The 27,479-nt window shown below is 40.4% G+C and overlaps 1 protein-coding gene across 1 annotated transcript in view; it reads right to left on the minus strand.

The window, feature by feature from the left end:
* The window catches only part of PDK3 (pyruvate dehydrogenase kinase 3), a 60,889-nt gene that overhangs the window by 24,424 nt on the left and 8,986 nt on the right, over positions 1-27,479 (minus strand). The window contains exons 2-4 of the mRNA XM_066619034.1: positions 13,825-13,966; positions 11,975-12,046; positions 632-816 (exon numbers count right to left, since the gene is read on the minus strand). Of these exons, the coding sequence (XP_066475131.1) occupies positions 632-816; positions 11,975-12,046; positions 13,825-13,966 (399 nt within the window). The remainder of the gene's footprint in view (positions 1-631; positions 817-11,974; positions 12,047-13,824; positions 13,967-27,479) is intronic.

Below are 27,479 nucleotides of genomic sequence, written 5' to 3' on the forward strand. Positions count from 1 at the left end.
AAAAGTACTCAGGAAAAGCTTGTGACAACAACTTTCTGCAACCCAGGGTTCACCACTGCCTTTTCCCTTGCATCAAATAAAATCCCATCTCTTTCTTTTCCACTAATATTTCAGACACTACACTCTAGACTCATGCCTAGGTTCCTTCAGAAGCTAAAGCACTCAATTATCAGATGTAACTGCTGACAAAAGGATAAAAGTCAATATTTTCCATGTATTCAATCATATCTTGGACTAAGGTAGGGACATCATTACTGACTTAATGAACACGTCTAAATATCTGGGAGAGGGGGAAATCACTAGCTACAACTTCTGCAAAGTGCACACTTCTGCATTTTAAGATACAGCTTTAAATATAATGGCACTCTCAGTATGCAAGGCTTCAGAAAGCAACGAGTACTGAAAACTGAATGAAATATTCATTACGTTGCTAACCTATCCTTTGCATTGTATTAGGATAAGGCAAAAGAGTTTGAGAACTGAAAATCCAAACTGGTTAAAAAACAGATATGCTATACATGCCTGTCCACGGATGTGTTAGTTATGCTGAGGCAAAGCCAAACCAGTGCTGGGTGGTGGGTTGTTTTTTTTAAGCAGGAATTCCAAAGTGAAATGGAAAGCAGTTACTTACTGTGCTGGTTAATCAGCATGCGGAACGAGATGCGGTTGGTGTAGAACCTATCTAGAAAATACTGGATATTACTGCTCACAAAAGGGTCAAAGCCATATTTTTCCTTGTATTCAATCACTCCCTGGGCCATGGTAGGAACAACATCATTGTGTCTGTTCCTGACTTTAATTAAGACATCTAAGAAGCTGGAGAGAAGGGGGAGAGGAAACAGAAACAAAATGTTATTACAACAGCAGTATTTCAGGCTATACACAAAAGAGCTTAAGTTCCATCTTGTTATATTAAAGGTAATAATAATAATGCATATTATTATTATATTACAATACACCAGATTTAAATGAAAATGGTCTGGATCCTATATGTGCGACAACACCTAATAATGCACAAATTGAAGAACATGGAAAGTAGTGAAATATAAAGACCTTCAGATTGAAGAACAACAACTTTGGCAAAGGTGAAGATCATGCCAATAGTAGGGGGGGCTTTAGAAGCCATATCCAAAAACTCGGAAAAACACCTGCACAACTCAGATGTAAATGAAATAACCACATATGAGCTGCAAAAAGCAAGTTTTCTCAGAACTGCACATATTTTATGAAAATACCTCTAGCTATCCCAGGTGCTTGGGAAGGACTTGATATTTTTATTTATTTGAAAAATTTATATCCTGCCTTTCGCATACCCAAGGCAGCTTACAAAGTTACATAAGAAATGTACAATAACAATAAGTCATTTAAAACACACACACACACACACACACACACACACACACACACACACACACACACACACACAGAGTAGAGTCATGGGAGGGCAGGGAATGATCCAGAAAGAAGCTGCTAAGCTTCTTTAGAAAACACCAGCCATCATCAGGTGGGCTATGCAAGTAACAATAATGTAGTTATTTCAAATTGTTATTTGAATTTCATTCTTTCTTGTCTCTATAGTAGTGGTTCTCACACATTTAGCACAGGGACCCACTTTTTGGAATGAGAATCTGTCAGGACCCATCAGAAGTGATGTCATGACCAAAGTGACATCATCAAGCAGGAAAATTTTTAACAATCCTAGGCTGCAATTCTACCCACACTTACCCAGGAGTAAGCACCATGACTATCATTGTTAAAAGCATATACATGGTAGCTTGTTAAAAGTACAGGTCTGTAACATTTCTCCAAATGCAGTCACATACCATGGTAGCATCTAGTCTAATATATTAATAAAGTATTAAAATTAATGGGGACCCACCTGAAATTGGCTCATGAGCCACCTAGTGGGTCCCAATCCACAGTTTGAGAAACACTGCTCTGTAGCTTAGTGCAGTGTTTCTGAAACTGTGGGTTGGGACCCGATTGTTGGTGTGTTGTAAAACTGAAACAAGCTGACAGCTGACAAGGAAAAGGTATTGAACTCTATGGAAAGTGAAACTGAGCTGCATGTGCGTATTTACTCATGAGTGGGCAATCATGCCTCAGCCCCTTTGAAGGGCAGGTCGAGTTGAACGCAACACCACCAATTGGTCCCAATTCAATGAATGCAGGACCCAAAGACAGTCAAGAAGGAAGTTCCCTGCAAGCTGACAAGGAAAATATATCAAGCCCTATAGAAAGTGAAACTAAGCCACACTTGCACATTTACTTGTGTGTAGGCGACTGTGCTTCAGCTCTTATCAAAAGGAGAAAGCAAGGCCAGTAGGATGGACTCAATTCAATAAACATGGAGCGCAACAAATGCTCCAGAAGAAGGCTCCCCCATAGTAAAAAGAATAAATACAAAGGCGTGAGCAGCTGGTAAAGCAAAACTTAGTGTCATGAAGCTAGGTGGGTCCTATAAAAAGTGAGTCACAGTGGTAAAACATTTGGGAACCACTAACTGAGAGGCATGTGCATTATGAGACCCCCATCTACTCCTACCTGTCTCTTCTACTCTTGCCTTCATACTCCTTTGAACCACTTGTTCCAGTTTTCCTTCCTTAAATCTCACTGCTTTCTTGGCTTATAGTACTCTTATCATTCTCTAGCTCCTCCTTTCATAAGCTCTTCTAACTGATCTGCCCTTTCTTAGGATCTAAGCAGTTCAGTTAATAGCAGACAGAGATCTTTCCTCTGTCAGCCAATTACTACCAGAGACTTCAACAAGCTACTGCCACCACATTTTTGAGCATAATACAGATATGTCAGAAAGTTAATTATATTCATAAAAAGCAAGTCTATACATTAAAATCTCTTGAAGATTTAATCAGAAGCATACATACTTTAAAATACATTTTATAATTTGGAATGTTTCAAAATGCTTTTGCATAGCCAACTAAAAGCAGCAAATAAAATATTTTTTCAACCAGCTGTAGGCCATCAGTACTCCTCACTTTCTGCAGAGACAAGAAAAGGATTCCTGAGGTGGGCAATTCAACCAAAGTCCACAATGCAAGATACTCCTGCCAAATTCAAGTACTTCTAAATGTGGCAGAATATGGAATAAATGCATCATGATGGTTCTGTTAAAGAACAAGGCACATGTGAAGTATTTCTCTTAAGTAACTCTAGTGATTTTTCTTGAAATGCCACTTAGCAGTCAAGGAGCTGTAACAGGTTGTAATGTTGTCTGATATCCAATACCACTGGGTCTTCAATCAGTGTTTGACACCCACAAGATGGTCATGATTTTATATAAGGTCAATTGCATAAGGGGCACTGTCACCATTACTTCCTTTAGAAAAGAAAGATATTCGGAGAAAAAAGGTCAGACACAGTAAGATGAAGGGAAAGGCAAAGATAGTCATATGCAAGTCAAACCAACTTTATTATGTTTAGTCAGCATAGATCATTACAACAAAATCTTCACTCTACAAGGACCATTAATTGCAATACACAGTAGAATATTTGACTAAAGAATCACCTAAACCTGGGATTAGCAAACCTTTTCTTCAGGGTTGGACATTTAGCAGTGATGTCATGTCACTGCCAAACTCATGGTTGCCGAGCACCTGTGGAATCTGCTTAGGAGGCAAAGCCTCCTACCCAGTTTGTCATGCACTGGATGGGGAATGGTGGAGCCGCCTACCCAGGCTAGTGGAGTCCCTGTACTGCACAGTTGGACAGCTTCGCCATTCCTCGTCTGGCACACAGCAACTTGACAGGAGGCTTCGTCTCCATAAGCTGGATGACTTTGGCTGGTGGGCCAGATCAAGCCCATAGATTGCAGATGCCTGGCCTAAATACAGTGGTGCCGCGCAAGACGAATGCCTCGCGCAACGAAAAACTTGCAAGACGAAAGCGTTTGCGATTTTTTTGGTGACTCGCAAGACGAATTTTTCTATGGCTGTGCTTCGCAAGACAAATTTTTTTTGTTTTGGTTTGTTTTCAGTTTGCAGTGATGCCTCGCAAGACAAAAATTTCGCAATACGAAACGACTCGCGGAACGAATTAATTTCGTTTTGCGAGGCAAGACTGTAATTAAGTCTGGTTATTAAAAGCCTTGATGCAATGAACATCATATAGGTTTCTTGCCTATATTTATTTGGACACTTTTAACCTCCCAGAAGCCCCTGTTCAGCAACTAAAAACTACTGAGACATACTTTGTTTGGAAACTTCATTATTCCCCAAACAAGTACTGGATTCAGATTCAGGAGCCATCTTTTTGTCTGGGACAACTATTCTGCTTAGCAACTGAACTACCTTGCCAATTAGGAAGCAAACATGTTGGTCTAGGTCTGGAGTGGGGATTGGAGAAGCCAAGTGGGTTCCATTCCTCCAGTCAGGTAGCTTGATGACATTAAAATAATGTTATATATTTTCCAGCCCCCAGAAAGCACTTGTTCTTTGCCAGTTGCCTGCATGATCTATTTGTTGTTCAGAAAGGTCATTTGCAAGTGCAAGGTCAGGGGATTCCTTGAGCAGTATAAGTAGCTTAAGCTAGGGAACCAGATACCTAGATTGTGACTGAAGATTTTTTGTTCATCCATTTTTTGTCTATCCATACTTTTTTTTCACCCAGCATCCTTGTAAATTTCATTGGTAAGCACTGTGTTGTGGTGAGTCTGTGAGCTGAGAGTATTCAGTAGTAACCCAGCTCCATCTGCTGGGATTAATGGTTACATCATCCATTTGATGGAAATGTTTCTTTGTGCATTCCAGCCAAGTTCAGGCATTTTCCTTCAGCCTGCTTGTACTTTCACTAACCATGTTCCTTTCCCCCATCTTGTTTAATTCCCTTTTCTTTTGAACTTTAAATGAATTAGGGCACAATCCTACCCTGCGCTGGAACAGGCAAACTAATAGGCTTGCTGTATCCAGCGCAGGATAGGGGCCCAAGGCGGCTCAGCCAGAGGCAAGGGGAAACTTTTCCCCTTACCCCTAGGTAAGGAGCCCTGGCCTCAATGGGTCTCTTAGGATTTGCACCACCTCCTAAGGTGGCACAAGTCCGAGGAGAGCGGAGCAGCTTGAAGCCATCTCCCTAGGAATGGGGATCAGAATCAGGCATAACTGCCAAATCCCAGACCCCATCTCCTAGTTCCTACCCACCCGCCCGCGGGCCGCCCACTGCCTGCCTCCCCATGCCCAGGAACACCTCCGTCCCACCCACCCTAGAGCCTTGCATCGGCCCAGCCAGGTCAACGCAAGGTTCAAGGAGTAAGCTGCCACGGAGGTTGAATTTGGCCTCCGTGTGTTGGCGCACCTCTGTGCGCTGACGTGGCTTCCTCCTGAGGAGGCGCAAACATGCTTTACAGCACATTTGCAACCCTCCTGGGCAGGAGCAAGGGACTTGTGCCAGCCCAATTCATTCTCAGGGTTGCACCCTTAGGATTGCAATTTTGTGCTTAGGATTGCAATTTTGATCCTGGGTCTAACTGGTCTGTGTTCACAGGTAATTCAGTGAATTGTCACATCTCTTTATCCTGCAGACCCTATTGAGGTTTTGGTTTTTAATAAGAAACCCGAGGTTCAGTGCTCTTCCTGGGTTTCCCCAGGCAGCCCCCCTCTGCCTAGTCTCTGTAGGCTGGGATGTTGGCAATAGATACAAACTACTGATTTTTTTCCTCTGTTCAGCTTCTGATCTAGTAATAGGAAAGCAGGAAGCAGGATGGAGTGCTCCCAGTGCTCACTCAAACTACTCCTTTAGTCCTCCAGACTTCTCCTGGGAGTCTCTTTCTCTGACACTTGGCCAAACTATTTTGGTTTTTGGCTACTACTGCAAAAAACGTCATTCTATGCATAATACAGTTAGCAAACTGAAAATAATGTTAGTTGTAGACCAGACTGCATGCAGACACAGATGCTGTGGTAAAAATCTCCCTCTAGACCCATACAGTGGGCACTGCAGCGTACAGTGCATTACATCCTCAATTTAGCCAATACCACATGTACAAGTTCAAATTGTCTTATGTTGCCATTTTGGAATAAAAGATGGGTTCCAAGTCTAAAAGGCTGGAGATTCAGTATTACTGTACACTGATTCAGTATAAAAGACTGTAAAATCAGTGTGCTGCAATGATGATAGTGTTTGAGACCTGAAATGGGAAGAGTGGTTTGAGGCTATAAGGAAAACTCTAGCTCAGAGGGAATGTCATCCATGGTGATCTCTGAAATGGAAAGTCACTTGTACAAGGGCAATCTTGCAGTTTAACAACTGGGCAGTGTTACATGATCTGCACGAGGCTTTTAAGTTCTAATTTGATTACTGTCAAAGACACATGGCAACCATGAAACAAACAAGATAAGGTGCGTGCGTATTTCAGAACACAAGAAACAGATGAAAGTATAAACATACTGGTTAACCATTAGCCTTGCTTATACATGATTATTTAAAGTAACCTATTGAATGGAATAGTTGAACACAACAGATGAGTTGATATTTTAAACTGTAGTACCCCACGTTAACTTTCCACTTTTTTGAGACCACCAACTACTTATTTTGCTTCTTGTGTTTATCATACTCAAAAGACCAACCAAAATGAAGTGTTTTGCTTCAGCTGCCTATAAAACTATGAAAACCTTTATACAAGTTGTATAAAAAGAGAACAGATGTTTGCTATAACTATTACACTGATATACACTGACACTGATTAAGGACAAATGGACACAACACACTTAGAAATAAACAATATAGTAGGAAGACAATCAATTAGCAGAAACCAGTATGTAACTCTTCTAAAAGGAAGGATGCCTGAAAAGCAGAAATACAGTAACCTATTTTAAAGTACAATCAACAGCACAAATTTTTTGGGGGGGAGTTTACATGTATTCAGGCAACAGTAACTGTCATTGTCAATACCCCCTCACAGCTGTACCTGCAAACAAGAACAGATGTGGGCTTTTACACTGTGGGGCAAATTCTGTTGCTTCCCCTGCCCCTTTCTCCTCAAAGGACACATGTGCATGCTTCCATATAGCCTCTTCCTCTTCGCCTCTTTCCACATGCTTTGACACACAGGGATTTTTAACACTTGAAAAACTTCTCAGGGAGGAAGTTTTGTGAACACCGCAAGAGTTAGCCAAATAGTATAATGCAGAGGTCTGCTTCAAGGGGGGGGGGGGTGTTCCATTATGACTGAAAAGGGGGCAGACATTCAGTATTGCGCAAATCCAGCTTCTGCTACAAAGCTAAAGAATGGGTCCCTCCTCCCGAACTTCCCCTGAGATTGTACATCTGACCATCTTGGTTAGAGGTGTTTATTTCTGGTAAGATAGGATCACAGCCTATATCTTACTGAACATAATGGGCTTACTTCTGAGTAAAATAAATAATATTTTTTGAAACACCTCTACTGTGGGGTGCTTCCACAGCAGGGTCTTGCATTTGTGGTTCCACTAAAATGACCTATATATATATATATATATATATATATATATATATATATGTTTCCCCACTGGAAATTTATAAACTCATAACTTCCTTAAAATCAGCCAAAGCCCCCGGCCCAGATTTTATCATCAATGAAATTCTTCTTACTAATCCTGGTTGGTGGGCTGCTCCCTTGGCTTCTCTTTTTACCACGATTAATTCTACAGGTCTATTCCCAGATATCTGGCGCTGTTCATTTCTTCTTCCAATTTTTAAGAAAGGTGACCCCGCTTCTACGTCAAATTATCGTCCTATTAGTCTTATATCTTGTATAGAGAAGCTTTATGCCAAATTCCTTCTTCAAAAGCTGTCATCCTGGGCCCGTTTGAAAAACCTTCCAGGAGTTGAACAATCAGGTTTTCGCCAGGGTGTTTCTACTCTGGATCATGCCTTTGCACTTTCTTTTTTAGCCCAGAAATATTCCATACATCATAAATCAAATCTATATGTAGCCTTTATCGACCTACAAGGTGCTTTTGACTCGATAAATAGAGCCCTTTTATGGAAAAAGTTATCCAACTGGGGCATTGACCAGAGGCTTCTGTTTTTGTTACAGCAACTTCATTCCCATAATAAATGTCAAATCCGTCTTCCTTTTACCAATATTCTCTCTTCTAGTTTTCCTATCAATAAAGGAGTGAGGCAAGGTTGCATCCTTGCCCCTCTTCTTTTTAATTTATTCATAGCCGATCTTCCTGCCAGCTTAACCACCACCTCTCATTCCTTTCCTGTAATAAATAAAAAGCCAATTCCGATTCTTCTTTATGCCGATGATACAGTACTTCTCTCACTCACAAAATCCGGTCTTCGTGAGCTCATTTCCAAATTTCAAGTTTATTGTCATTCAAATGATCTTGTAATTAATGTCAACAAAACTAAAATTATGGTTTTTTCCCGCTCCTGGACTCCTTCTATATGGTCAATCAACTCCCAATCTTACATTCAAGTTAAATCTTTTAAATATCTAGGTTTACATTTTCACTATAATTTATCATGGATTCAACATAAAAAGTCAGTTATTTCTTCAACAACTACCCACCTTTTGGCTATAACAAATTTTTATTTTAATGCAGGAAATCAATACATCCCAGCAGCGATTCAAATTTTTAAAGCAAAAATTATTTCTCATTTATTATATGGTATCCCGATATGGATACAGGCAGTTTCTAAGGATTTGGATCATATTGCTTCTTCCTTTTTTAGAAAGATATTAGGTATTCCTAATCTTATACGGTTGTCCACTATTCTGTTAGAACTTGGTTTACACCTTCCCTCCACTTATGCCTGGCTTTTTACTTTTAAGTTTTGGTTAAGGATTCATTTATCTCCTTCCCCTGACTCTTTAATTACAGAATTAATGAGTGACACGTATATCTTTATTTGGTTTAAAATACTGGAAACTAAACTCCACTCTATTAACCTATCAGTAGAATTACTTGCTGATCTAAACTTATCTCAAGCTTATAAAATTATCAAAGACCACCGTTTTCTAGCTGAATTCAATACTTTAAAAAATTCTCTTAATTTGACCTGTTCCCCCCTTTCCCTAGGTCTTTTTCCGCAACATGTTGTTGCCACTTCAAACTACTTTTTTCATCTCACTAATCCTAGACTGAAGAGAGCTTTCATGCTCGCTAGACTCAACATATTTCCCTCAGCTGTTCATTATGGTCGTTTCATGCGAGTTCCTCGCGAGAAACGATTATGTTTATTCTGTGGGGAGACTCCGGATACTCTTTTACACATTTTGCTTTTTTGTCCCTCTCATGATTCTCATCGTAGGATTTATCTAGAATCCTGGATTTCTAATTTTCCCCCTCAGGTATCACCCCTTCCCCAGTTGTTGGAAGACTCTATTGCTCCCTTGACGTATTCAGTGGCTAGTTTCCTGGCCTATACATTACAAAAAACGCCGGACTTTAGTTCTATAAAATCTTCTTTAAAATTTTTGTAGTCACCTTTTTCCATCTAACACCTGTTTTACTGAAAGGATAAGGTTGTCCCTTCTGGCTCCTTTTCTTTCTAGATCCTATTTCTTTTTCTCTATTTAGTTTTCCTGAACTAGTCTAGTGGATAACGGTTGTATTGTTCCACTTTGTTGTCAGTTGTTTGCTGTAATATTTATAATGCCAATAAAGGTTAACTAACTAACTAACTAACTAACTAAATATATATATATATATATATATATATATATATATATATATATATATATATATATATATAAACACATCCTAACATTGTTAATGCCAACACTGTTAGCTACTGTGCAAAACAGAATGTAAAACTGAAAATCAAACCAGTAGCAATCTTTTTAATAGCAGCATAGTACAGGTTGTGCCTTGTTATCCACTGGGGTTCCATTCTGGAACCCTCAGTGGATAAAAAGATCAGCAACCATATAAATGGAAAAATATTTTATTTATTCACATTTTTATACCATCATTCCTCCAAAGAGCTCAGGGTGGTGTACACAGCTGCTCCCCTCCTTCCGTCCTCACAACAACCCTGTGAGGTAGGTGAGGCTGAGAGAAAATGACTGGACCACGGTCACCCAGGAAGCTTCATGGCAATTCAAACCTGGATCTTCCAGGTCTAAGTCAACCTCCCAAACCACTATACAACTCCGGCTCTCAGAGTGATGAGGCTCTCAGGGTTTAAAATAGCTTTAAAGATACACTTTGAGGTTTCTTGCTAGTCTACTGTCACCCCAGAATGTATTGGTCTAAACAGTATACTGCATTCAGCCACTAAATGGGATGAATAATAGAATCTAATGGAATGAAACTATATTTAGCAGGAAATTGGATTTTGGTGCTTTTTTTCCTTGTTACAGGGCATTTAAATGTGGGCCTCAGTATCAGTGGTAAGTCAAATCAGTAGATACCGACCGAGGTTCCACCTGAAATACTCCAGTGAGGAGGGGGAAGCAAGGGGATCTAATGAAGTAGTAACATAGATGGTTAATTAGGAACCATACTTCATTCAAATCTCCCCAATAACTGTGAGAGACAGAAATAATAATAATACAGTGCCCTTTACATGCAAATTAGGATAGGTCACAGCAATCAGCACCTGAGAATTTCAGATTTTTTCTTTTCTTTTCAAAGCCTACAAGCCAATATAAGGCTTAAGTGTGCGTGAACAGGAGGCAGAGCTTCGGTTCTCATCACAACTCAGCAAAACTATGCAAATAAGCAAATGTGATGCAAATTTGCTGAACTGTATATATGCTACAGAATCCATTTTTTCAAAAAACAGAAGGCATACAGTCCCCCATACTGTGGAAGTGTGCATGTTCTTTTTGAAGGCCCAAATTAGCAGTGACACCCTCATTCCTAATAATTACAAAGTTTAAGTTTTATGAGAACATGAAATGCTTGACAAGAGAAAAAGTGATGCTTAAGTTCATTATCTTATTTCCATATAGAATATAAACTCTCCATATTTATCAATTTTATTCTCTAAAGCCTGCATTGAAAAGTTATTCTTGCCCATAGGACTGCTGAGATGTAAATATAACCTTTCCTAACAAGTAATAAAACCATGTCCATTTTCTTTGCAGGTACTTTTCTAACATACATTTCTGATTGTGAAAGAGTGCTCCACTTTTTAAGGCATACTTGCCATTTTCCTGGCTAATCAGCAATGCTTAAGGACCTTTGCAAATTCCTCATGCAGTTTTCAAATGATCCATTACTCTAAAAATAATAACTGAGAAATCTGAACAGTAACAACCTAATCCCAAACCTCAAAACCTTCAAATTGCACAAGGAGAGTTTTAACCTACTCACCTGCCTTGCTGATTGGACAAGCACCCCTTCTTGAAAATTATTTAATGCTTAAAAGCTTCAGTTAGGTTAGATCCTGCTGATTCTCTGAGAATCTGGGAGTTAAGACCAGAGCACCATTCCTCTACTTAGCCATTTCAGATATAAAAAGAATGTATATTTTTTTCCTATGTAAGAAGATCTGAATATCAAAGGAACACCTTATTTCTCTAACACAAAGAGATATGGCAAACAGAGAAATCATATATGGGATTTGGTTTCCTAATATTTGTTCTGTTTTGGAAAAATTCTTCCTCTTTTAGTGGACAGAAAGTCAGGACTTATTTTTGAAAGTAGATTTCAATGTAGACTCGTACCAGACTACTCCTAAAAGTTCATAATTGAAGGTTGCATATGGATGTTTCAGGGTCTCACATCACAGTCTTAGTATTTTCCTTACATTTTTAATTATCTTATGTCATTTGAACTATGCTTGTCCAAATCGGGGAGTACTACCTTATTTTATGCTCATCAAATTTAGTGTTTGAGCATAAAAAATATGATTGCTTGTTTCCCAATCTCTTCGGTGTACATAGCTACTTGTTTAATGAACAATTTTTATTGGAACAATACCAAATTCTGTGAATTAAAATTCCAATTCTATTTGCATTATAGATGAAGATTACATAGTCCACCACAGCAGCAACTAGCTTTGAAAATGCATCACTTACTTATCTAGGACATGTGGATCTTCAGGACTTTTATTTTCATATTCTAAAAGCTCAAGAAAGCTCTGCATATACCTAAAAATACAGATGAATAGCAAAATTAATATGTATCATTCATATGGGAAGAAAAGCATAACAAATACATCACTTCCTGAAGAAACAAACATAAAACATTTTCTGTCAATTAACTTCTGCTAACTGAGTAAGAGGCACTTTTACAAGTGGGTGCTCCTCTTTTGTTTAGCAGGGGCAGAGTAACTGGCCCTCCTTACCCCAGAAGTGCCTTTTCTAGTGGTTGCCTGCTAGTGCTCTTTTGCATCTTGTTAGATTGTGAGACTTTTGGGACAGGGAGCCATTTAGTTATTTGATTTTTTCCCCTCTGTAAACCACTTTGTGAACTTTTTGTTGAAAAGCAGTATATAAACACTGTTAATAATAATTTTTAAAAATTGGCCCTGAAATAGACTACTAGACCTTACAAAAATTGCTTAATGAAGAATCCTACATTAAAGCACATATTTTTGCAACATATTAACTGGAAATGTTGCCTAGTATTAGCTGTTATATCCTTGAAATGCAAGTACAGGTGTGACCCCATATCTGAGGGGCTGCATTCCAGAACCCCCCGCGGTTAAGTGAAACCATGGATACAGGTGAATGCCTTCCTCCATAGGGTCCTCTGAGCCCAGCAGAGGCTGCAGACATCCAGCCGTGGCCTCTGCCAGGCTCATACTGAGCTTTAAGGTTAAAAAAGTGATTTCCAGTTTCACAGAGAAACTAGAAGTGACATTTTTAATGTCTTACAACACATTATAAGGCATTATAAGGATAGTGCCTTCTAAGGACGTCCGCTACCTCTGCTAGGCTCAGAAGATCCTTCTGGAAGTGAAGAGTGCTCTGCTCCCCTTGGATCTGGCAGGGGTGTGCGTGGGAGGCCATGTGGACCCAATCTAGTAATAAGTGAATCCGCAGATAGAGGGGTCCCCATTACAATAAAAGGATAACTATTTAAATAAGTCAACACTAATAACAGCTTCATTTTGATTAATTCCTCTGCATTAAACAGTTGCGTAAATAATTTGAAGAATTACAAAGTTATTTACAACCAATAACTTACACTCTACATTCTCCAATTCATATGGCAAGTGAAAAAGAACTATTTATGACTGTAATTGTATTTATACATTCTCTGAAACTGAAAATGATGTAGTCAGCTTCAACTTCTAGTGTTCATCTATTTCACTAATGGTAAATTGGAATATTTTGAAAAATTATATGTGATTTCATAGTGCCTCCTCAACATGGCACGTGGGAGGCAGAATGCTGCTAGCAATCAAATTTGACTACATTCATCCCTGTCATCCTTACTTCTCCCATTCTTCCCCTCCCTCTGCAATCCCCCCCACACTGCTGAACTCAGACTGTATGTATTACAGCAAGAAACTTTCCTCATATGTTGCTCTGTAAAACACCATGTACACTGATGCTAATAATTTCATATACTTTATGATATCCCCAATTTAGGACTATCCCCAGTTTAGTCCATTTAGGACTACCAGTGCAAACACAGAACCCTAGAGCAAGTAAAGGATCCCCTTTATTTTAATGGATAGTTCTAGATGCACAAGTATATACAAGAATAGCAACCCTGGCAAATTGGGCCTAGAGAGTAAGAGAGAAAATTGTAGCATAAATAATGAAGTGAGAGCTTTACAGACCAACCCCTAAACTATGCAAGGCAGCTATATGAATATGCAAAACTACTATAGTTGTCCAAGCTGCGGTTATGCTACTCTTAACAGTAAATTCAGGGTTAAATTCATATAGCTTCCCTGCCTTTTTTCAACACTTACCAGCTCTGGACTAGCTTAACTGAAGGTCTATTCAGCAAGTTGTCAGGCAACAAATTGACTTCTCTCATGGTATTAGCAAGCCGCACAGGAAGTTCTTTTTGTAGGAACATATATGATGTTTTCTCACATGCATTGTCACGTCCTATGGGAAGAAAAGACAACATGGCTTCATTAAAATAAATTTAGTTTAGATTTTTCCAGCTATTTTAGAAGATACACATATGGTTAAAAAAAAGAAATACAACAATATCACATTACCAAGACTATGGATATCTTAAACACAGGCCTTCTCCTTGCCTATGAAATATACATCCCATTAATAGCTAGAGATTCCAGGTAAACTTTGTAATGCATATTGAAACTACTCAACATCCACTGTTAAGGTTTTTTTTTACTAGTCGGAACACCAACAAATTGCAGCCAACCTTTCTAATTTCATGCTTGTGTCCATCTACTTATTAAATGATGTTATAATTAGCTGATCAACTCTAAACAAATACTTGGGCTTGGCCACATCCCAAGTGTCTCTCTAGATCAAAGGATTTCATTCCAATAAAAGGAAAGAGAAGAGTTCTTCATAGGGAGCATACTCAATGCATATGGGCTGTGCCACTTTTTCCATGTATACAAGTGATTTCAACGCCTAACAAATGTCTCTCCAATTATCATACCTAAATTGGTATTTCCAAGAACAGTGGTCTACATACAATCACTATCTGGAAACTAGTGCAGTGAAAGAACATCAAAATAAAACTGAGTTCAAACAAGGTATGAATGATGATGGTTGGGCACCCCCTGTAATTAGGGGGGAGGGATAATATGGAAAGATTGTTGTCTGTGGGATTTTGTCATTTTTGAGAGGGCAGAATTAGATTCTATCAGCACTCCAGAAACCAGCAGTTCCCAAACTTACTGTGGACACTGTGTTTTTCTATCATGGTGGCCTCTTCTTCCCAGCTCTCCTCGGCACTGCCACCTTGGATCCCATGAGAGTCAGAAAGAAGAGGTTGCTGGGGACATCCTGCAGTGCCCTCAGGTGGAACAGTGCACAGTTTAGGAACCACTGCCTGAAACTAAACTGAGACTGCTATGCCAAATTCCAAACACCTTTCCATCCTTAGTTGGAATCATCAGTGGTTAACATCAGAATGTTGGAGTTGGTGCAACTCCGTCTTCTATCCAGAGGGGGCAGGATGCTGTCCAGAAGGGGTCAAGCTATGGCCCAGTGACTCTGACCTTTCTACCTGTTCTCACTGTGATCCTTGTGGGGTGTGGCCCTAACCCTTTACCCTTTTCCTTCTCCTCTGAGCACTTCTTCTTGTCCTCTGACCACCAACCTGTTAAAATGGCGCACACCAGGGCTCTGATGCCCACGCTATCTTGAGCACAAGGCACGCAGGACGAGGCAGCTCCAGGGCCTTGCTATCTAAGTGTTAGCTGAACCTCTGATGCTAATCAGATGCTGAAAATATACACTCAATGGAACTGTAAGTAAATAACTTCTTTTTTGCAACTTTAACAAGCCATTGCCTCTTTGTCTTTTTTATTGATTAGCAGTCAGTTCAGTTCAGTAAGACCTTTATTGGCATAAAATACAGAGAAAGAACAAAACAAAAGTATACAAAGACAACACAACATAAACATCAGTCTTTTCCTCACACACTGCCCAGAGTCCTAGGGCTCTGCCTGGCTATTACCCCAGATAAAAGGGAAGCGACATTATCCAGGGTCTCAGAATCATGTGTGGAATCAAGCATGACTGAATCCTCCCAGCCCTGCATCCTAGCTAACAGTGGGCCTAGATATTTCTTGCGTGAAGCATTATGTAGCTGGCAGTAGAAAAAGGTATGTATTCGAGTCTCAATGCAACCCCTACCACACTTGCATTTCCTCTCTGTGTAGGGAATACCACTGAACCTGCCCGTTAACAAGGCTGATGGAAGAGCGTTACATCTTGCAAGTGTGAATGCTCTCCGAGCCTGCGGGCACTCCAGGCAGTAAAAGAAGGAGGCCAGGATTAGCAGTCAGCCGGGTGAGGGAGGTTCCCTGGGGTAATACCCAAAGGGGGGTCTGCTGCTTAAGCTACTCTGCTTCCCACCAAAGCGGAAACTATTTTTAATTGCCTCCAACACAGAACACCCAAGAGCGTATCCCAAATTTGTAATAGTGTGAGAAGTTCCTTCACAATATTAAAAGAAAAGCTGCTCCAATGTTCAGAAATATTTTCTAAAATTATTGAAGATCTACAATTAACTATTATTAGTTACTGATGAAAACCAGAGACTGAAAACACATCTGGCATCTAACACAGTGTTTTTCAAACTGTGGGTCAGGACCCACCAGATGGGTCACAAGTAATTTCAGATGGGCCTCCCTTCATTTCAATATTTTATTTCTAATATATGAGACTAGATGCTACCATGGTATGTGAGTCCATTTTGGGAAATGTTACAGATCTGTAATTTTTAACAGGCTACTATGTATATGCTTTTAACAATGATAGTCAGTGAAACTTACTCCTGGGTAAGTAGGAATAGGATTGCAGCCTAAGATGTTCAAACATTTTTCTGCTTGATGATGTCACTTCCAGCCACGACATCACTTCCTGTGGGTCCCAACAGACTGTCATTCTAAAATGTGGGTCCTAATGCTAAAAAGTTTGGTCTAACATATATTGGTCTAACAAATAATTTCAAGCATCTATACTAATTTGCATATGATTATTTCAAAGCTGAAGTATCTAACAAAGTGGACCAATATGGGTAGTTTTGATTAACTTTATTTTATAAATGTTTAGGGCAGTGGCTCCCAAACTGTGAGTCCTGGACCCACCAGTGGGTCGCAGCCCAATTTCTGGTGGTTCGCGAAAGTGACAGGGTAGATTAGGTTATGTGCCTCAAGTGTTAAACAACCTGCTACTTTGGAGGAGAACTGCTGTCCAATCACCATTATAGCCACAGAGGCTTGAATGGCTGGTAAAGCGAAACTTTTTGTTAGGTGGGTCCCAATGTTAAAATGCTTGGGAACCACTGATTTAGGGGTTAGGCATATTAGGCATAATATTAGGCACATATTAGGCATAATATGCTTATAATAATTCATCACTATATAACTGAGTCTTTACACTTCGGTATTTGGATGATTTTTTAGAAAAAGGTATTTTGTTCTATTTTCATTTTCATGCCGCTGTTGGGCCCATATTACTGTCTGCAGATAGCAGCAGGCTGCACACAAGGATCTCTGTATTCCCTGCTGCAGAATGCAGGTCAGCCCTCCTAATCTGTGGGTGGGGGATCAGCAGATTAAACCCAATGCAGGTCAGGAAGGCCTCAATGTACCTCCCATACGCAACTGGAAGTCTTCCGGTTGCATCAGGAGGGAGGCCTCTGAAAGGCACTTCCTGCTTCGACTGAAAATTGGATGTGCCTTTTGGAGGCCTCTGGCAGGCCTTCTAACACCTGGGGAAGCCACACAAGGCCTTAGATCCTGTGAGGGCCAACCCGCAGATTTTATTATCCGTGGGTATCAGTATCATGCCAGTCCCACTGAAATGCAAGTAAAGTATTTAACCATTTACTTCATTCTCATTAATTGCCAATGGCGTGCTTAGGTTTCACTGCATTAACCCAATATAAACCCTTTCAAATGGTCAAAAATTTGACTAAGTTTAGTTCACTACTATTTTAAAGCAACTTGGATATTCTTAGCTGACTGATTACCTAACAGTCAGACATCTAACTTCAGACTGGAGACTACACATATTTTCATTTCCCTCACCCCCTCCCTAAGAACAGACAACTCTACAGTAATATTCAAAAAGGCCAGGTAAACTCACAGACCTGTGTTTTACCTGTAATGAGCTGTCAGTATTCCACTTTAGGCAAGAGAAAGATTGCAAATGTGTTAGTCATGGTCACAAAAGACAACCCGCCTGCAAAATGAACAAGTGCTGCAAGGTACTGATTAAGTTATGTTCATGCAGCCCAGGAAATAATGTTAAAAGCACTGCTATGCATATAATAACTAAGATTTGCAATTTGAAAAATCCTTAAGTGTACTGCAACTGGCACAATCAAGGTCATACTTTTTAAGGCAGTCCCATTATAATCAGTTCAACAGCACATCATTCAGCATCTGTTCACAGATAATGTACGTTGGCAGGATAGAGCCCAATCAGCTTTTTTTTTCCTTGAGTACTCAGTTCACTCACTCCTGTGTTAAGGCATGCCTGACAATGGCTTGTTATAGCTTAGTAATTTTTTGTTTTAGATAGAATCCTGCAAGTATTTTATTGATGTATGCCTTCGCCTGTTCATCTAATTCAGGGGTGCCCAAACCCTGGCCCTGGGGCCACTTGAAGCCCTTGAGGCCCCTCAGTGTGGCCCTCAAGGAGCCCCCACTCTCCAATAAGCCTCTGGCCCTCCAGAGATTTGTTGGAGCCCACTCTGGCCAGACGCAACTGCTCTCAGTGTGAGGGTGACTGTTAGACCTCTCATGTGAGCTGTGGGATGAGGGCTCCCTCCACTGCTTGTTGTTTCACGTCTGTGATGCAGCAGCAGCAGCAGCAAAGGAAAGGCCTTTTATAGGCCTCGAGCTATTGCAAGACCTTCATTCATTCATATAAATTCATCTTTAATATATTCATTTATGTAAACTTATGTAAATTTATTCAAATTTTAAATGTAAATTAATTCTTTTTCCCCCAGCCCCCAACACAGTGTCAGAGAGACCATGTGGCCCTCCTGCCAAAAACTTTGGACACCCCAGATTATGTACAGGACATTTTGTCAGGTCTGGTTTTTTTAATCAAGAATTAGTAACTGATGCACAAATCAAAGTCCTGGTCTATCATAATTAATAACCCATTTCTGCCCAGCCCACAGGTGTACACATTAGATCCCTGTTGTGTATATGCAACGTTGGGAAAAAATGGCTTAAACTGAAAGAAATGTTTCAAGTCATTAGAACTGCCTGCAATCATTTATTCCTACTTTTCCTAGTACAGCTAACTTGAACCAAGTTTCCATCTTGTTGAGTTAAGGATATCATTTCTGCCCACTATAAGTATTCATATTTTTTAAAAAATTATCTGAACCATTATTTCAAGGCACAGGTCAGAAGATGACAAACTCCTTGCCACAGTCTTGGGACAATCATATGCACCCCCAGCTCACTAGCCTAAAATTTCCAAGTGAGTCAGAAATGCATGTTCTTCAAATGTTCTTGTGTACCCTACAATCTCAGAGGTCTTAACACTACATGAGAAAGTAGGGTACAGTTCTCAGGCAAGTAAGCCTTATGTTGAGTACAAGTTCATATGCACCAACCATCTATTGGCCAAATGCCCCAGTCAGCTGGAAGTGCAACTTCTCAAGGATAACTGCCCTAGGTGCCACCATCCCTTTTAACATCTAGTCCTCCATCTAAGGGGAAGCAGAAGTTGTACAGGCTAATTCCCTACTCTTGCAGACTCCGAGTACCCAATTCCACAGACTCAAATTTCAAGGCTCTAGTTTGATTCAGCCAGACCTAGATTGATTCCTTTCTATATACACAGACATAAGCCAGTAAACACTGACGGTTTTATTTAAAGGGTAGAAATATGGTTACACATTATTTGAAAGGCATAAGTACTTGACAGAATAAACGCACACATACAATGCCAAAACAAGTGAGCTCCTAAGCTTACTTATTCCTAATGCTCACCTGGATCCTCCAACTCCTGAGCATAGATAAAGGGTAGCTCTTCTATCTGACATTCCAACAGTGATATGGACAGATGTCCATGATAGAAATGGCAAAGAGCAACTAACCCCACCTTAGTAACAGGCTTTTTATACCTTGAAGGTACCTCCTGTCCAACCAGAGACTTGGACCAGCCAAAGCTTTTAGAATATTACATCATCAGCTGATGCAATTGCCAGACACTTACTTTGACCCCTCCAAACTAGAGATTCACAGCTGTCTTTAATGAGACACCTTGGTACTAGCTAATTTATCATACTGCCAGCTCAGCCAGTGCAAGGAATTTTATAAGGAGCTATTCTCAGACTACTAACAAGCTCTTTTCCCATAGCTGCTGCAAAATGGCTTCTGACCTGCAGGACAGAATCAGACCTAGTAAGGATTTTACCATGTTCTTCATACTCTTCTCCACAAGAACTTGAAGTCATTCAAGGCGGCAAGAAATTTTCTGCCACTGCCAAGGAAGAATCACTGCAGAGGACCATTGAGGCCTTGGCTCCTTTCTTAGCTCAGAGACAAGAAGCAGTCCATTACTGGTTGGAAAGGGGTTGATGGGATCATATTCAGGAATAAATACCCCTGTCACGTTGGCAGTGGCAGCCCCATCCCACAGAGGAAAGGGGGGGCAATAAAAGGGTTTGGGCTGGACATACCTGGGGTTGGCCATCTAATCCACCACATGAGCACAGGTGCAGAATGAAATGGGTTTATTGAAGTTACATCACCAAGGGGGCGGAAGCATGACCTGAATCTTTGCAGTCCTGAGAACCCGAGCAGGACACTGATGCCAGGGCCACAAGGCGGTGGTTGGCAGGACACTGATGCTAGCTAACACCTGCCTTCTGTCACTCCTCAGTTCCAATATCGCTCCAATTTGGGAAGGGGTATAGAGACCAGGCAGCCTGCTGGAGTGAGGTCGTCCCTCAAGAGGCTTTTGTCTCCCCAAATCAGCTTTATCATCACATAAACTAACTTTGAAGTGTGTACCAAAGAACTATTCAACTACAATACCTTTCCTTTACAATCTAATACACTTTTAGTTGCTTTAAATTCATTGCATTAAGTTCCCTTGAAAACAATACCATGAAAACAGTTACTACAGGTACCCTCTGGTATCTACAAGTCCAGTTATCCCTGTGCTCAATACCTTTGTTTATGTTCATTACATTCATGCAAAACAATGTGTCTTGTTTTAACCAAATGCTATAACCTTGTAACAAGACAAGCAGGCGGGCAGCCTGCAGATTAGAATGGAGACTAAGAGCGAATGTTGACTGACTGCTTCCTGCAAACAATTAACTTCCACTACAGCCTGCAGGTTGCCTACCTACTTGTCTTGCTATACACTTTCTGCTTATAGCATTTGGTTAAAGCAAGACATGTTATTGTTTTGTGCAAATGTAATGAAGATAAACAGATGTAATGGCGGGGGGTGCAGGGAACAACAGAGATAAGATTCCCCTCAGCTATTGTTTCTGGTATGCGTGGGGAGCAGGAATGTATCCCCCATGGATATCGGGGGAACGCCTGTACACTGTGTGTCTTTAAAGTATTTTTATTTGAGATAGTGATATTCTATGCAATCCCCATTTAAGTGAATGTGGTAGGCTGGAAGATTACATCAATGCAATTCACTGACATTGTAGACCAAGTACTGTACTGCATTCTCACTTATTCCAAAAAGAGCATACACAAATGTTAAGTGATCACTGAGGTGGACCTACAGCATTCTGAAATCTGATGGGCACCATCACAAAAGACCTCTATGCTGAAGAAAGCAGTTCTACTGCTGCTGTCAAAATGTGATGAAAAATTGTTGATTTAGACCTCTGACTGCCAGATTGTTACAAAGCTGATTTTTTTTTGAAAAGGATAATAACTATATGTCCCAAATTCTCTCTTGAAAACAAGAAATTGCATTAGAACACACACCAGTCTCTACTCAATAATCCAGAAAAGGCCAAATCCCAGGCAATAAACCACTAAGCAAATTCCTCACAAGTCTTAAGGATGGGCTGAATCCAAGTGCATGAATAAGAATCACTTCACATAATTGTTATTTAGGTGCAAAATTACTGCCATCTAAGATGTCTTTTTTTAAAAAAATCTGTAAGTATATACTGGAGACGTGGTAAATAATCAATGAGCACCAACATATTTTAAACAACCAAGTCAATGGCTTGTAATAAAAAAAACTATGAGAAGGAGAAAATGTATTCATGCTGTTCCATGAATGCTAGCATATACACTAGCAGAAGACTTCTCACAGTGCTGCACCATACTGTGGATTGCATTACAGCACAAGAAGCACAGTGAATACGGAAGATGTATGTTCCAAGAACAAAGTCTAGTGCAGGGGTTTCAAACTAGTTTCAAACAGCAAGCCAAATAGCATTCATGGTGCCTGCTGAAGGTTGAAAGTGACATTAAAAAGCAGATGATGGCCAGAAATAAGTGTTTTGTTCTCATGTAGGAACTCATTAGCTGAAAAGGACAGAAGAGACAATATGGAAATCTTGATCATATTTTCAAGATATGGGAGAGCTTAATTATCATGTGAGCTGCCTTTTTAGCAGCACCACTTCTGCTGAGGCATCACTTGGCACATCAGCAGGGAAAAGTGCTCTGCAAGGTAATATCTCAGCAAAAGCAGCACCGCTGAAAGAGTGGCTCACATGATAATTGGTCTTTCCCAGCAAATCCGCGGTTTCTCCCCTTCTCACACCTCTTCCCCCATATTGTTTCCTTGCCTTCTGAGACCTTGTCACCGCTGCCTCCCTGCACCTTGGCAGAAGGTGCTGCTGAAAAGGCAGACTGTGGGCTCTCCCAGCACCACCCTTTCAGCAGAACTACTTCTGCTAATGTGTCACTTCACAGCTCAGCAGCTGATGGTAGTGCTGAGGGAGCCCAACTATCATGCAAGCTGGAAAAAGAGCTTCCACTGACCAGATACAGCCTAATGTTTGACACTCCTCACCTAGACCTTCACAGGTTATTACAATAGTTCATATGAAGATTAGTTTTCCATATTAAAAATATTGTTAACAGGTTTGTTGTGTTACATGTTTAGTCATAATCTCTCTCTTTCACAAGGGGAATGTGATGTTAACTACGTATATAAACACTAGGTGGCACTATGTAAGGAGGTTAGTTTCACTTTTACCTCAGAGTCTCCAGAGTCTCCTTTAACTCAAACTTATCTTGCAACACTCTCCCACAAAGTTGGAGGCAGTGCTTCTACACCACTTAACTTTGCTCACTTAACTAACAGGCTGCATGATTGTATTTTTACACTTGCACCGATGCATCCAACATTCTTTTTGACATTTACATAATATTATTTCTACATGGCATCGGTAATCTGCAGAAAATCACAGCTTTCATTGTCAATTAGTTGGATACTGGCTATACAGTTGCAATAGTTTTGCTAAATAATCCGCTCTCTGGCCATGGTTCTTCCCAAAACCATACATGCTCTTTCTGTAACTTGACTAAAGTCTATATCTGTGTGTGAAAAATAATCCAAAATGAATTAAATTGTTTTTAGGGACTGCCCCTTTTGGCAAAATAACTGGCACAGACATTAGAAGACCCATTGCTGGGCCTGGGGCTTTCCTCAGGGGAAGGGGATAAAAGTCCCCTTCCCCCAAGGAGGCTCCCAGCAGCTTCCTGGCACCCCAGCAGCAGCCACTTTGGCATCACTGCTCCAGCGGGTGCTAAGAAGCATAGGATTGAGCTGTCAGTAAACTGCGTAGGAAAGGGCTGCATTCTCCTTGAAAGAGAAAGCTCTTGGCACTTTCATACCTTGGGACACTTCAGGATCCAGCACTGCTCCTGGTAGCTATGGTCAGGGGTGTTGGCTGGCTATGCATTGGCTGGTGCGCTAGCTACACAAGATCCTGTCTCAGTCAGACCTAGCTCATGTGCTTCGTTTTTTATTGTATTTTTAAACATGTGTTACAAACCACTTTGAATGTTCAGGGATAAGGTAAGCTATAAATATTTTAAAATAAATAAAATCCTATACAGAATCACGCTTGTTGCTAACATGTCATAAATTTAAAAGAAAAGCAGCAAAAGTAATAAAATGGGACATATTACATAGTGAATCATGTAATTTTTATTTTATATACAGGACTATCTTATATACACACAAGGTCTTTTATGTTTAACAAGATCTGATCCTGAAAACATTTATGAATATAATGGTAACTCAGAGGCTGGCAATGATTAAAGCATGCTGTTTGACTTAACACTTTTTAGAATTAAAGCTATACAAGACATAAGCGTAAGATCTTGAAGATTAATTTTGCTTCCTAAATTTGGACACCATGATGACTTTCCCATCCCAAAAATACTTGGAGCCTTTCCAAAGTCATGAATTTGAATTTTTCTGATGCATTTTAAGACTTTTTCACTTGAAAAGGTCTTTCAACTATGAATGGGATTGGTGGGGTGCTTAGACATAGATCTTTTGTCTGTTGATCTTAGTTATGTTTTTAAACTGCAAGTTATCCCATGGTCAAACAATGGGATATGATAGAAATATAAACGAATGACATGCCTTCCATTTTTATAACCCAATTGCTACATAAACAAAAGAACTAATTAAATATAAATTAAACCTTGTAGCAATAATCAATACAATGAACCCTCAATTTAATGGACTAATCAGGTCTGTTAATGCCAAAAGCTCACTTAATCCAAATACCATACTGTACTCTCTCAAATACTAAACACCTTCTTTAGAAAGCTCTGAGGGCAGTAGAGCAGTAGGACCAATCAAGCTCTCTAAGGTTGGGAAGGGATTGGGGGGCAAGCTCACCTACCTTCCATGGTTGGAGCTGCTGCTCTCTATTTTGCCCATGAGTAGGTGCTCTAGGAATGAGTAGGTGCTCTAGGAATTCTGCCCATGAGTAGATGCTCTAGGAATGGAAAGGTCCTCAGGAAGTGGACCCCACTGAAATTCATTTCCTGAGGAACTCTCCACTCCTAGAGCAACCTCAGGAAAGGAAAAACATCATTTCTAGAGTGCTGCCAGCTCAAAGACAGAATGGAGAGCAGTAGCTTCAGCACCAGCCTCGAAAGATAGGTAACCCAGCCCCAATCCTTAACTACCTTAAAGAGTAGAAATGTCAAAAGACCTCTGGGATCTCAGAAAGTGTTCATTATTTCCAAAGTCTGGTGAATTGAGGTCTGTTAAATTGAGGGATTTCTGCATAGCTAACCATGATTGATTAGATGAATGGTGTTTAATCAGCTTCCCAGCTAAGCTGAACATTGCATTTATAAACAAACTGAGCCTGTAATCCAATATACACTGACCATTTATCAAAATTTGACTTACTTCTGAATAAAAATGCATAAGATTGTACTCTAAATGTTATATTAGTAGTAAATAGTTGGTGTATGTGATTAGTGACCTCATTTTTGTTAAAATGCTGCTCAAAATCAGTATATGCCATTTTTAAATAGTAAAATAGCTGAGCAAAAGGTCACAGAAGTTTCTACAACAACATCAAACAATTAATTGTATTTTAACACTAATTACAGCTTTTGCCATTTAGAAGGGGCTTCAGTGCCAATGACAGTGCTATAAACAATTGGTATTAATTAAAGTGAAATTTTTAAAATGAATTTGCTACAAGTATGGTGACTAAAAATATTTGCATTCCAGTTTTCTAACTTACTTCCTCCTTAGTCTTTTAACAGTTTAGGGACTCTGCAAGGGTACGTGTCAAGTTAATTAATAAAATCTACGTTTAAAAATTAAGCTCCAATAACTAGCAATGAACTAAAGCCTTTTCCAACACTTTTCTCTGGTGTTCCACGTAATTGCACACAATTTAGATAACACAGAGAGGGAGAGGGAGAGAGATTACCGTATTTTTCGCTCCATAAGACGCACCTGACCATAAGACGCACCTCGTTTTTAGAGGAGGAAAACAAGGAAAAAAATATTCTGAACCAAATAGTGTAATAAAATATTTAATAAACTATAACAGAACAACATTTGAACCATGTAAAGTGAACAGCAGTCAACAGTGGCATTAAGAACCATTATCACTGTCATTAACAAATGGAGAGACTTAAAGTTTTGAGTACTCTAGTTTTCTGGAAACCCCAAGAACTCATCATCGCTAGAGTCAGAATTTATGAAGCTCACAAAAGCAGGTGCACACAAATAGGGGATCACATTATCTTTCTGCTACAATGATGTTCTGCCAAATCCCAATCCACTGGGCCTCGTGCCCGCTTAAGGCTGATCAGTCCCCCTTGTGCAACTCACCAGTGCAGCAAGCAAAAGTGAGTCCAGTTCCAGTCCACAGATGCCAAGTAAATCAGTCCCATCAATCAGAGTTACCAAATCAGAGTCCAGAGCCAATAAGCCAAATTACAGTCCAAGGTCAAGTTCCAGGTAGATCAGTCAAATCCATCAGGGTATCCAAGTCCAGTCACAATCCAGTCAGATTCCAAATTCAATAAACCCAGTCAGTCTCCTCTCCTACCTCCAACCTGCACTCCTTCAAAACCCACAAACCCTTTCTGCCTCTGGTACTCCTTATATCCCTGAGGGCCCTATTGCCTTCCAGTGGCTGCAGCTGTGCAGCACACTCTGCTGGATGCCCAGGCCTTACCCTTAAAGGGGCCACTGCTGACACCACATCTACCTCCTCACCAGTTCTTCCGTGATTCCAATACAAATGAACAAGTGAAAAGTCCAACCACAACTTGAATTCTCAAGACACAACAAACCTCTAGATTTATGGTGAGAACCGAGCCTTACCTGGGGCTTGTGCAATAAGCAAACACTGGCATTCTGACCAAGGAGACAGTTTTTTCTTTGTGATGGGGGGGGCTTACATTCAGATGCTGGATGAGGTGAGTGAAAGTGCCCCTCTCCTGCTGTGGGGGGGGGCAGAGCATCTGTGTGTGTAAGTGAAGGGGGCAGCCTGTGTGTGTGAGAGAGGGGGAAAGTGTTTGTGTTGCAGAGAAGTTGTGATGCTCCAGGCTTGGGGGGAGGGAAGAGTCTGTGATGCTCTAGGCTTGGGGGGGAAGAGAGAAGCTGTGATGCTCCAGGCTTGGGGGGGAGAGAGGATGTGATGCTCCAGGCTTGGGGGGGGCGGAGAGAGGCTTTCCTGGGAGTAAGCCCCCCTGACTCTAATGGGACTTACTTCAGAGTAGGCATGCACAGGATTGGGCAGCGAGACTGCCACCCCACCCACGCTTTCCTGGGAGTGAGCCCCAGTGACGCTGAGACTTACTTCTGAGTAGACGCACGGGCTTGCTCAGCAGGACTGCCACCCCACCCACGCTTTCCTGGGAGAGAGCCCCAGTGATGCTGAGACTTACTTCTGAGTAGATACGCGGGCTTGTGCAGCGAGACTGCCACCACACCCACACTTTCCTGGGGAGCAGAGCGGGCAGGGGGCGGGGCCAGGGGCGGAGTGTTTTTTTGTTTTTGTTTTTTGCAGTATTCGCTCCATAAGACACACGCACTTTTCCCCCCACTTTTTTTTGGGGGGGAAAAGTGCGTCTTATGGAGCAAAAAATACGGTATGTTTGACATTCTAATTTTCAAGGATTCCAAACAATGAATCTAATACAAAACTGAACTATAATGAAATTCTTTGGAATATAAAACATTGGCTTGCTTTTGTATAATCCCTATACTGTTTATACTAAACAAAACTCAAAAGTACTTGACTTTTAAAAAATCTTTTATTATGTAATCAACATACAAACACACCTTCTAAATAACAAATTAGCATTCCTTATGAACCATAAACAAAGGTAAAAAGTCATTGCAGATGATATGCAGATAAACTCCTGGTCCATGTGTTCATGTATAAACAACTTAAACCATGGTGAATATTGCATATAATCCTCATATTCAAAAACATTTCTAA

Source organism: Tiliqua scincoides, chromosome 3 (assembly GCF_035046505.1).
Source record: "Tiliqua scincoides isolate rTilSci1 chromosome 3, rTilSci1.hap2, whole genome shotgun sequence".
NCBI classification, from domain to species: domain Eukaryota; kingdom Metazoa; phylum Chordata; class Lepidosauria; order Squamata; family Scincidae; genus Tiliqua; species Tiliqua scincoides.